Genomic DNA, 12,894 nt, shown 5'->3' with positions numbered 1-12,894 from the left:
ACAATAAACCTGTTAGAAGCCAGACCAGAACAGCCTCTCTCTTCCTTTATCTCCGAGCTAACATGAGCCGATACCATCGGCTCCTGCCGTGTTTCCCTCTGCAAAGAAGCCAGCTAGCCGGCTCAGCCAGCAGCTCTTTTCCTGATGCCGAAGTCGCTTCTGCGACGCACAGAAGTAACGCAGCTGGGCTGTCTCTGACCTGGGGCACGCCAGAGTTGGTGCCTCAAGCACCACACCCTGCATTAGGCTTCACTTTTAGATGATGTGATGGCTTGTACATATCAAAAATGTATGTTATGTACGTATCAGTGCTAAACATACTCTGGTGGCAGTATCTTCACTCATTAACACTGGGGGAACAGCTGACTCACCTAATAAGAATTAAGAATGCATTTGTGATGTATAATTTAAGCTCAGAAAGACAGGCTATGTGCTTTAAAGATTTTCTAAATAAAAGGGGAAAAGTGACAATTGAAAAATGAGTGCTGAGGAATACAATTAAAAAACAAACTAGTCACAGTACAGCTTGATGATTTGAGATTAAGTTACTGATAGGTCTTTTCAGATCTCCAGACAGAACTCTTCTTCTGTGTAAGGTCAACTTTGAGAGAGGACTCAGCTATTTTATAGGCCAGGCCTTCAAATGAGTTAACAATTTTAGCTTGTCTTTGAATTGACAAGTTCTAAAGGAATACCATGCTAACAACACCACACTGTAAGCCTTCCTTCAGCACGAAGGCATAGGCAGCACTTCTAAAAAAGTAGAAGATATTGGATAAATTAAAAGGATCAAATGAATCAACGGTCTGTCTTGTGCTTACTCCTCACATGAAGATGCACATTGTGGCTTTGTCAGGCCAGCTAGGAAAGTATCCAGTACACCTCAGGTAGCTAAAATGAAGCATCTCAAACCACATTTAGCCATCAAAGTAAGACCAATTTCTCTGATTGCTCTGAACAAATTCATGACCAACTGCAAAATCGGACTGAAATCAGATTAATTTAGAAGATGAAGTTCTTTATTGGATCTATCTATCTTGTTTTGACATACCCAGTAGGAAAACTCTGAACTCACTTGATAAAAAATAGCTACTCTACAAACCAATCACATGTGAGCAATATAGACAGTGGATCTAATACTTTACTAATTTAATTTTTTTCTCTGTTTCAGACCAAAGTGAAGTGTTATTTTAGTACTCAGGACAAATGTGCTCTTGTGAGATACAGTTCTGAAAACCAGAACAGTTTAATAGATTAACATTCGTGAATGCCTTTTCCATATCATTAGCAACATGTTGCAATCAAACTATGAGAATAATGGACCAGACTAATTATATTAAACACATTTCCAGATTTATTCTCCATGACCTGTAATGTACCTATTGTGTTTAGCTAGCTGGACTCAAATACTAATGAGTTAGATGACGATATATGAAAAAGCTTCTCCTCAGGTGTTATTCTGGGTACCTACTTCAGCTAAAAGCATGCTATCTTTCAATACTGTGAGCTATTAGGGTTACCTATCCATCATTTGGTCTCATTTTGCATGGCTGTATTGTTCATTCCATCATCCTGACTCCAACTGAATCTGTTTGTCAGGAGATGCGAAGCAGCAGCCACCATGTGAAACACTGACAAAACCAGCACCTTGAAGGGAATTTCTCAGAAATGCTCTGAGTCCACAGAATTGTTAATGCTGAAGTATATCCAGGCTCTACAAACTGCAATTAGATTAGCTTCCCTTCCCCCTCTGATCTCTCAATTCATATTGAGTTTTGCTATCTCTAAAATAGGTATAAATCTGAACTGTCACAGGCAAGGTTTCAATACAGTAAGCATACAGAAACTAAAATTAATCATAGTGGTCCCAATCCAGTTGGGCTGGAAATCAGAAAATGAACATTTCACAAGGACAGCCATTCTGAGCTTAGTAATTGGTCTCTTCTAAGTGGAGGTCAAAAGCACTGCTACGTTGTGCAATATCTACTATATCTTTCAATATGCTAAAAATATGATTCATTCTGGCTTGAACTGTTCAAAGCCAAATCAGGTCTTCCACCATCATAGTTCAAAGGTCCATCCTGGTTCTCAGCAAAGTTAAGCAGGATCTCTTCACTGGGAACTTGAGCAGGGTCTTGGTAACTCCCTTTCATAAAGGCAAGTCTTGCAAGGAAAGCTTAAAACACATCTTTTATTACTGCTCTATGAGGCACTGTCATTCTACTAAAATAAAAAGTTTAAAAAGAGGGTGTGCCTATCACCTATTAAAAGTGTGAAGTTTCCATCACTGGAAGTCTTTAAGAGAAGAATATGAAAAATGACAAAAAAGAATATAATTTGTAAAGGGATGAAACAGACAACTTCTTGAAATCCCTTCTAGTTGTATTTATATGATTAAAAGGCTTGGGACATACTACCCCTAATTGGATAAGCTAATGTAGTTTCTACAAGTCACCAAGTCCTGTTTTTGTTTCCAAAGATGCTAAAAGCAGAAAAGCTATCAGGCTTCAAGGGGGTACAGGACACAAAGCCTCAATTTGAAGAAATAAACCACAGATGTAAATATATACCCTACAAGGAAAGTATTAATTTTTTTTACAAGAAATTGACTAAAAGCAATGCTAAGACTGTGGAGGTCACAGCATTTACAGAACACTCCTTCAAATGCCATAAAGACACTCACATCATCCTGGAAACCTGCTACCAACACACAGAATATGCAGAAACCATAATATTTACTCTTCAACACACAGAACATCATTGAGCCATATATGCTGTGTTTGCCCATTACCTCATTGTACAAGATTATTCAATTCAATGTTGTAAACTAAAATAATTTTTACTGCCCTCAGCTGCAAAGTCTGATCCTATTACAAGACAGCTCAGAACTGATACATGTGTATTGTTGAACTGCCTTTTCATAAAAAACCCCACAGACAGTGGCGACACCAATTAAAACCCTAAAGCTACAGTCCTTCGTGAAAATATCTCATCAGAAACAGACTTTCTTGAGCTGATATTTTAAAATAATGGGGAAAATCCAGAGGACTTAAGAGGTATCAAAAGTAATCAGCAGACAACTAGATTCATTAAAAAGGGTGGAAATTACTCTTACGTTTATGGAAAGCTTTTGCTATAAACTTGCTATAAAAATGTGGTAAAATTGAGTATTTTGCCTTGATACTACATAAAAAAAGGTTAAGCACTTTCTCACAACTTTTTAAAATTAAATTGTAGAGAAAGAAACATGCAAACATACCCAATACCTTACACATGCCATTAATACAGATATCTCGGCTGTGCCTTCCTTCAAAGCAAGGAGTACCATCAGTGACTGCATCAAGCATCTTCTCTGAAAAATGGCCATCTATTGGGCGACAGTGGAGCTCACAGGGGTTTGCTGAAAGGAAAACAAGGACACTCACTCAGACAATTCTCCAGCAGTACACTGAAGTGCAATGCACAGGGTCTTTACTGAACCATTTGCTCACTTTCCTTAGCATTTGACAGAACTGGCAGAATTAGAGGAATTGAGCAGAGCCAGGGTGAGACAGGCATGATAAGTAGCATTTGTGGATTTGTAGGAAGCAGCTGGATGCTGGTCCCCTCACACCTGCGTGCTCTCTGTTACAGCTACATCACCATCCACTGCTGAGTGAGGGAGTAAGGAGGCCATCGGCTGTGACAGAAAAAGGGATGGGAAACCAGCAAATCCAGCTGTCATTAGTGAAGGGCTAGGATTGCCAAGGATGCTGACAAGAAAGTTTTCCATCAGCTAGTGACTGAGTAATTTCAGAGATAATTTAAACTTTTCATTACTCCTGTCAGCCTCTCTCAGAGAGCAGTCAGCTCTTCTGTATAGTTAATCATTTTCATCTACCTGTTGGCACTTAATAAATAATTTCAAACATTCTTTTTTTTCCTGCTTGACAACTTATGAAATAGGGATAATATTGCGAGTCTGACAGACTCAGGCTATTCTCAGACAGATGTCCCACAGAAGCAACAGGGAAAAGCTGGAGCAAGAGCAACCAGTGGCCTCTAAAACAAGATTTTCTTTGATGGATTAGGGCCTAAGTCTATTCCATCTATGGAGTACAAAGAGCCAAACACATACCTCCCTGTCTCACAGACACTGGCCTTTGGGAATGGGAAATTTTGAAACTGAGACATCAGAGAGACAAAGGACACAAGTCTGATAAATAAACTGTGTGCATGGAAGTGAGTGAGAACTGCAATGAGGGTCAAAGCAAAGACAGATATAATCCCTGCCTTTTTATCACTCTCTAGAAATTCTCCAGCAGAACGAGAAATATCTGACTGCATTAAAAATCATCCACTATCATATTGATGAAGAACAGTAACAGACGACCTGTCTTTAGGTTTTGATCTATTCAAAGACCCCAATCTCACCCAGCACTAAAACAACTTGTTCATGCTCAGCAACCTGAAAAGCTTTGCTGAGAAAAGCAGTGGGCCTTAAACCCACCAGTCAGTAGGGACTTCAAGGCACCATTACTGAATAATTTTAAAACTATCTCCCTTTGTGCTGTGGAGGTGCTGATGCTGACTGAAAGTTTTATCCTGTGCCTGACAGCACTGACAGAAGCCACTCCCTTGGTCTTAGAGGGATGCAGGGTAACTATAAGCCATCCACATCCTGGTTGATGAATTTATCTTCTCTTCCTCCTTTGTTGGCTTTGTTTGTGTCATAGAAAGAACTGTGTTTAAAGAAATTTTTGGTAACAAGAGAAATACAAACTTCTGGTAATGCAAATAAACTAATTAATTTCTGACTAAAGGATTTATCCCTTTGAAGAAGGAAAATTTGCTCTCATTACTCTGGTTTGTACACAACAACACACAAGGCACAGAGGTGATTGCAGCTCCTCCCCTCAAAGTTCTTTTTTTTCCCTCTTGTCAGTAGAGGTAAAACGGCATCCTAGGTCTGTCACCAATGTTTTGCTTCTGGCTTCTCAAACAAAAATACCTTCATAAAGTGGAACAGTGATGAGACCCAGAGGACATGTATGGACCATGGTTATACAACTGGTGGAATTCAAGGTGATGTGAGTTGTGCTCAAGAATATCAATGGAGATGAAGCTACAAAAGATTTTCAGGCAAGAACATAAAGTTTCTAATCCTCACCAGCCCTCAGTCCCTCTGTGGAAGCTGGCAGCCATAATATCCATCAGTTGTTTTGGTAAGAGCTGTCATGATAAGTGATATAAGTGATTTTACTTCTGTCTGCAGAACTCTTTTTCTAGCCATGTGATTAAATGGATTACTTTAGTGCTCTAAATTTTGCTTCACCTTGCCTACTTTCTCAATGCAGCATTTTTATATACAAAGCACAATACCTTTATGACAAGGAGAATCCTACATTTCCATGTACTCTGTTACCTGCTCAGAATTTCCCCGATAGACACAGATTCTCCAGAAAGCCATTTCAGCTTTTGCACTGTTTCTAATGAAATACGTAGCACTGAAGTTTGATATCTGTACCCCCTCCTAGTTGTGTGTTGACATAACAAGCAATTTCATTTCAGAAATAACTGAACAAGAAGAAGCAGACAATGCTGACATACTTCTGGCATAACTATGATGCTGTAAATACATAACTAAGAATCAGTTTGTAAAGAAAAATAACTCCCTTGCTAAGTCAAAATTAAAAAAAAATCCAAAAACCACATGAACTTTTAGACTTGTTAATGCTTTCTATGTATGAAAGCTTTCCTGTTTTTCCTGATTGTGTTAACTGATCTAAAATTAGATCCTACCTACAAAATTTTACTGCTTTTCTTTCTACATTTTTTCTATGGAGCCCCTCTGGAAATGATAGGGTACTTTATTTCTTCACCCAAGATTCAATCCTATCTGATGTTTATTTGATTTTTCATCTGCAGAAAGGTTAGGCCACCACTGAGGAAATTATACTAGCACTGTATTTGGCATCCACTATCTAAAATTATTTATTTATCCATCTGTCATTATTATTTACTATGGTTGAGCTCAGGGATCTTGGCTCTCTTTTTCTAGGACTGTAAATAAACTTTATCAGAATCAACCAATGTCCTCCAGAAGTCTAATATTTTAAACACAGAACAGATAGCAAACTCACACCCAAGGAAAACAAATACATTTCCTAAAATGGTGGAAGACTGGCATTGAGTTCAGCCTTTTTTTGTTATTTCAGACCTGAAAATCTAAAAAGCCTTAACTCAGATGAATAGGAGCACTCGGGTTGCTCAGAAGGAGCTCATTAAAGGAGCTTGTTCAGTTTCAGTTACTTCAGTAAATTTGACTAATTCATGATGAGGCTTCAACAAAAAGGCTGTCATCTTTTTAACTTTTAAGCCAAAATATACACAAATTCCTGCAATCCAACATATGCATGAAATACTAGATCCAATCTGTGAGGACTCAGTAATAACTCTGTATCTCTACCAGCTCAGGGGTACATGTGATAAACACTCCTTTAAATGTTCCCTTCAGTAGCTGGCATTTAACTCACTCCTTTCCTTCTGTTCTAGAGCCAAACCTGCTTTTCTCAACCTGTGTTTTTCTAATCACAGAATCATGTTTTGGATTGGGAGAAATCTTAAGGATTATCCAACCCCCCTGCCATCTTCCATTAGACCACAGTGCTCAAAGCCCCGTCCAACCTGGTCTTGAGCACTTCCAGGGATGGGGCTGCCACAGCCTCTCTGGGCAACCAGGCCTCACCACTCTCACAGTGAAGGTTTTCTTCCTTTTATCTAATCTAAACCTGCCCTATGTCAGTTTAAAGCCATTCCCTCTGTCCTATCTCTACTAGCCCTTTTAGAAAGTCCCTCTCAGTGACATTTTGACTTCCTCCTGTAAACCTCTTTCAGTTTGGCTGCATCCTTCTGCCAGTGCCTTGCTCCTAGCTGGACATAAGATTTTAGCTAGGTGCCACCAACACTCAGCTGCCTAGAAAAATTACAATCTGTTTTTTTACATGGTGTCCACATCTTACACCTGCTGCTGATTTGACCAGAGACATGATCAATCCCCTAATATATTGAAGAAACACAGATGTAGTGGAATTTCAAGCCACAGAGCTCCCATAATGGCCCAGTGACTTATCTGTAATCAAAATGGGAGTGAGAAAGCAAACCAGCAAAGCTGACTAAAAATCCTAACATTTGGGCAGCATGTGATTCTTTTCCCCTGTCTATATTATTAAAAAGTTCAGATTCACCAAGTGTAAACAGAACAACATGAAGATAAGTAGAAAGGAACATATTTCCTTCCCAATTTAAATTTGTTTATCTCACAGCAGACTCCCATGAGTTCACATGCAGGAAGGATCCAGCTTAACCTGACTAAGAAGGATGTGATTAACGTGTCTGTCAGAAGAAGATAAGGCTTCAGTATCTTTCCTAACTTCACAAGGAAGAAAAGAGGTGGGCCCCTTCTCTTCAAACCCTCTGTGAGAACTCAAAATTGGCTGAGGAAATCCCAAACAAAGAAAATTAGGAAAGACAATTACCAAACAGGCAAAACAGGAAAAAAAGCTGAGTTAACCAAGCCTGGAGCTCCAAAACAAAGTTTAATTTTGAAAGATGGGCAGCAGAAACATTATTTCATGCTGTTTGCTCAGCCCCTGTGACTGTACCAGAACATATTTGATGCACAGAAATATTTTGGAAGAAAGATGAAATTTAGAACATTTTTAACAACACAACCTCTTATCTGGCAGTACTCTAAATAATCCTGGCACTGACACAGAAAATAAAGGTAATGATATTATTTAATGTAGGACTTATAGATGGAAGTTAAGCCCTGAGAAGCTATCAGATTCATACAAATGGAATTTGTCAAATGGTATGAAATAAATAAACATGGAGTCAGTCTGATGGAATGAGAAGTGGATGAGTACTGAAGTTGGACCAAACTGTCAAAATAGGGGCCTGGGTCATGAGAAAAACTCAGAAAATATCCTGCTCAGGCTGCTGGATGGTTTATCACCCTTGAACTTGGAAGTCTCCATCATTTTAAGATTCCCTGGGGTACTCTGATGCTCCAGCTTGAGCACATTGGTGTCTGAGGTCCAGAGCAATTCCATAACAGAACTATGCAAGTTCCCCAACAGGCACAAAGTCATTTAAACAAGAAAATTCTCAACTGAAACCTCAAACATAGGTAGGCTAGGTAACAGCAAGATGTCACTTACTGCTTTTCTGTGAAACTGCTTGTTAAAAATGCTTGTTGCATTAAATCATAAGCTATTCACAAAAGTCTTCGTTCTCTTGTGAAGTTACAATTTACACAACAGAAAAGACTTTTTAGTTATGTGACATTTACTGTAACTGCTTTATGTAAGCGATGAAATTTAAGTTAGAGGAGAGAATTGTGACCATCCAGATAATCTACCAGTTTTTTTAGTGGGATGAAGGAACACAGAATGTCTAAAATACCATAAAATGTCTAGCTCAGGAATTCATCTCCTCAGCTAGACACTTCCACACAAAGACTTTATGTGCACTCAGGGTTTGGGAAAGCTTCACTACGTTTTCTTTTCCCTTTACATCCCAAGCACAGCATGAGAGGATGAAAAATGCCTGATACTAAAACAAGAGATGTACTGGTTTTTGCGTGGCCTGGTTTTGGTAGCAGGGGGCTACAGCTCTGTGAGGAGCTGCCAGAAGCCTCCCCCATGTCTGACAGAGCCAATGCCAGAAGGATCCAAGAAGGACCTGCTGCTCGTGAAGACCAAACCACCAATGATAGTGGCAGCACCTCTGGGATAATGTATTTAAGAAAGGAAAAAAACTGCACAACTGCAACTGGAAGAGAGGAGTGAGGATGTGTGAGAGGAACAGCTCTGTAGACACAAGGTCAGTGAAGGAGGGGCAGGAGCTCTCCAGGTGCAGGAGCAGAGATTGCCCTGCAGCCCCTGGTGCAACCCATGGTGAGGCAGCTGTGCCCCTGCAGCCCTTGGAGATCCATGGGGGACCAGAGATCCACCTGCAGCCCGGGAAGGACCCCACACTGGAGCAGGGGCATGCCATCAAAGGAGGCTGTGACCCCATGGGAAGCCTGTGCTGGAGCAGGCTCCTGACAGGACCCATGGATCAGGGATCCATGCTGGAGCAGCCTGTTCCTGAAGGATTGCAGCCTGTGGGAAGGATCCACACTGGAGCAGTTCAGGAAGAATTGCAGCCCATGGGAAGGACGCATGTTGGATAGGTCCAAGGAATACTGTCTCCTGTGACTCCTCCGCTCTGATTTAATTTCTAATAAATGAAATTCATTTCCCCAAGTCCAGTCTGTCTTGCCCATGATGGTAATCAGTGAGTGATCTCTCCCTGCCCTTATGCCCTTGACCCACGAGCCTTTTGTTACACTCTCTCTCCCTTATCCATCTGAGGAAGGGAGGAACAGGGCAGCTTTGGTGGGCACCTGGTACTCAGGCAGGATTAACCCACTACAAATGCCAAAGCCTTCTTGGCAGCAAGACAACGTAGTAACAGAATGCTGTGAAAAGCCCTTGAAATTGGGTTGCACAAGTTAAGAGAGAAAGTAAGGGAATACACTGACAAAAGTTGGTGTACATATGGAGGACACTGTGAGTAAGTCTCCAGAGCCCTGAAACGCCGGCTCATTTTTGTGGGGGGATTACAAGAGGCTGTTGGTTTGTTTTTGTTTAAAGTCTTGGTTTGTTTGGACAAACACATACAAGGAAGGCTCAAACTGCTGTATCTCTCAAAGACAGCTCTGTTTCATGGCCTTATTTGCAGGTATTTTGCCCAGGAGACCTTTAACCACTGATAGAAGGTGAAAGAATATTTGAAACTGAGATGGGAGGAAAACTCAGATGTATTTCAGGTAATGATGGCTGGACAAAACTGGAATAAGTGTGCCTGTGAGAGCCACCCACCCTCAGTCATACAATGATGTCACATGAAGAATCAGCACAGGATTTGGCCAACTCCCTGCTTCTTTCAGTGTTACCAGGAGAGCCCGTCTATCTGAGGAAGGCAGTTTAAGTTAAGAGTTTAGCAGCAAGAAAACACTTCAAATGCTGTTAGTGGAATGTAAGGATGAAAGTGAAAATGTTAAGGGCCTCCAAGGTCATGGGGAAGACATGGAAATCAATGCGGAAATTCTGCTGAGAAAATGGGTGAAAACAGTCAAAAAGTTTTCAAGCCACAGAAAAAAAAGATTTCCTTGGTATTTGAAGGATTTTGCAAATTATCTCCCAGATGAAATATATCAGGCTCAGCAGCACAGTGTTATAAATAGAAGTGGTTTGTCTGTACAGTTCCAAACAGTTCTGTTTGAAATACAGCATGGACAGAGCACAGCCCTGCCTTCCAGTGTGCAGGAAGCATTTGACTCACGATTCTCAATGTCCTTTGAAAACAGACCTTCTGTAACAAATGCACATGCAGAACTACCTGTTCTGTTACAGTGTCACAGAGAGGACATGAACAGAACGAACACTGTACCCTGCAGTAGTACACCCTGAGTAACAGAGGTCTGGAATCTTCATTTCAATGACAGATGACTGCAGAAAATGTTTCATGAGTTTGGTTTTGGCCTAAGTGTTAGGCTGTTAGCATTTGTCATGGCTTTACTGGGATTTCTTCCAAAAAAATCCCTATCAACCATATTTTGTTTCATCAGAAATTTTACTGGAAGTCTGCCTGCTCTAGGTTCATCTTCAATGGTGTATTTGTTAGATGAAATGGAAACACTAGCTGAAATACAGGAAACCAATTCAGAACTGCCAGTAACTGAAAAAGCAATTAACATGCTGAAAAATACTGTTGGCAAATAAAAGTTTAATCCTGATCTTCCCTACTTTAGCTGTCTTATTTCTTCATTAAAAAATACATTGCTAGCAAGTTTGCTGATGTTACGGAACTGTGATGGGGGGTGGCCGATCAACCTAAAGGCTGTGCTGCCATTCAATGGGACCTTGATAGGGGGGAGAGTTGGGCAGGGAGCAACTCAATGGGGTTCAAAAAGGGCAAGTGTAGGGTCCTGTACCTGGGGAGGAATAACCCCAAGCACCAGCACAGGCTGGGGTCTGACCTGCTGCAGAGCAGCTCTGCTGAGAAGGACCTGGGAGTTTTGGTGGATGACAGGTTGCCCAAGACCCGGCAGTGTTCCCTGGCAGCCAGGAGGGCCAATGGACTCCTGGGGTGCATCAGGAAGAGTTTGGCCAGCAGGCTGAGGGAGGTGATCCTTCTACCTGTCCTCAGCCCTGGTGAGGCCACACCTGGAGTGCTGTGTTCAGTTCTGGGTTCCTCAGTATAAGAAAAGGAAGGAGCTACTGGAGAGGGTCCATCAATGGCCACAAAGATGACTAAGGGTCTAGAGTATCTCTGTTAGGAGAAAAGACTGTGGGGGCTGGGCCTGTTTAGTCTAGAGAAGAGCAGACTGAGAATGGGTCTCATCAATGCATATAAATATCTCAAAGTCAGTGCCAAGGAGATAGTACCAGACTTTTTTCAGTGGTGCCCAGCAACAGAACAAGGAGCAATGGCCATAAACCAAAACACAGAAAGTCCCACCTCAACAGGTGGAAGAACTTTTTTATGTAGAGGGTGGCAGAGCGCTGGAACAGCTGCCCAGGGAGTCTCTCTCTCTGGAGACATTCAAACTGCACCTGGACATGTTCCTGTGCCCCCCATGCTCCAGGTGCCCTTGCCTTGGCCAGGGGGGTTGGACTGGATGATCTCCAGAGATCCCTTCCGACCCTAACAATTCTGTGATTCTACTGGATAATCTACACCTTACATTTATGCACAAACCAGGAATCAAACTGCACGGTAATAACGATTACCCTTGTATTTACTAACTAGCTCTTCCAAAGCAAGTTATAAAGCAGAGTCATTGACTGTGCCTCTACAATACAGGGCAGCACGATACTGAACCTGTTGAGATGTTACTTCTTCACTGTAAGGCCAAGCACACCTACCATGCAGATCTGAGCTTGGAAGTAGCAAAGCCATATTTGTGCAGTGGAACAGCTCTGCTTACTGGATGTGGTGATGCCTGCAGGCCCAAAGACACAGCTCTACACCACACTACTCTACTACTTGTTCTGTGGTTGACTTTGGAAAAGATGGTTTAGATCTATCCCGAACAATTAGTACAGACAGGACCTCAACATGCTTTTCTTAGTGCAATATCTTTTCAGGAACTAGTTACGATCACAGCCATTATCACCAGAGCTCTGAAAAAATATCTACCTGTAGAGAAGAAGCACTGCCTTTTTGTACACACAAAAGGCACACCAGCTTACAAAGACACACCAGATTTTTCTCTCTAACTCATTAGAAAACTTTCAATTCAGTGACTTCCCCTCACAGAGGTTTCTCATAGGCATATAACTTTGACTTTTTATACAAGATACTAAAAAATTTTGTAGCTTCATACCTGTGTTATAAACAGGAACCCAGTGGTAGAACTCGTTCTGGTAGGGAACTGTATCAAACTCACTGCACTGCATCTGACGGAAGGTTGGCAAGTCTTTGCGACAGGGGCTGATGTTACACATGCGATAGCGTTTCCTTTCTCCAGTGCAGTAGTCTCCTCCAAACTGGGGTCTAGAAAAGGAACATTGACACTTGGACATGAGTCTGTGGGTAGTTTTAAAAGAACAACGTATTTCAGGTCCCAGTGGCATAACAAGGTGACTCTGAATCCTTGACAGGGTAAAGATATTGTTCCCATGTTTAAGTACTCAAACATGTCAGTATGAAGTACAGAAATCTAGACAACTCCTGTATCCCAAAGAAGTGCCTGGCACTACCTGGCTGAGCTCACAACAAATTAACCTATCAAATGGACTGCTCTGAAATCCCATACTTTCCAGGGCACTTGACAGTTCTCTCTGAAAAGACAGATGATTC

The 12,894-nt window shown here is 41.3% G+C and overlaps 1 protein-coding gene across 1 annotated transcript in view; it reads right to left on the bottom strand.

The window, feature by feature from the left end:
- LOC103611675 (A disintegrin and metalloproteinase with thrombospondin motifs 12) overlaps window positions 1-12,894 on the bottom strand; it is a 72,240-nt gene that overhangs the window by 46,255 nt on the left and 13,091 nt on the right. The window contains 2 exon segments of the mRNA XM_017727328.1: window positions 3,267-3,400; window positions 12,419-12,608. Of these exon segments, the coding sequence (XP_017582817.1) occupies window positions 3,267-3,400; window positions 12,419-12,608 (324 nt within the window).

The sequence above is a fragment of the Corvus brachyrhynchos genome, unplaced genomic scaffold (genome assembly GCF_000691975.1).
Source record: "Corvus brachyrhynchos isolate BGI_N302 unplaced genomic scaffold, ASM69197v1 scaffold140, whole genome shotgun sequence".
NCBI classification, from domain to species: domain Eukaryota; kingdom Metazoa; phylum Chordata; class Aves; order Passeriformes; family Corvidae; genus Corvus; species Corvus brachyrhynchos.
This window is presented reverse-complemented; position numbering and strand designations above follow the sequence as displayed.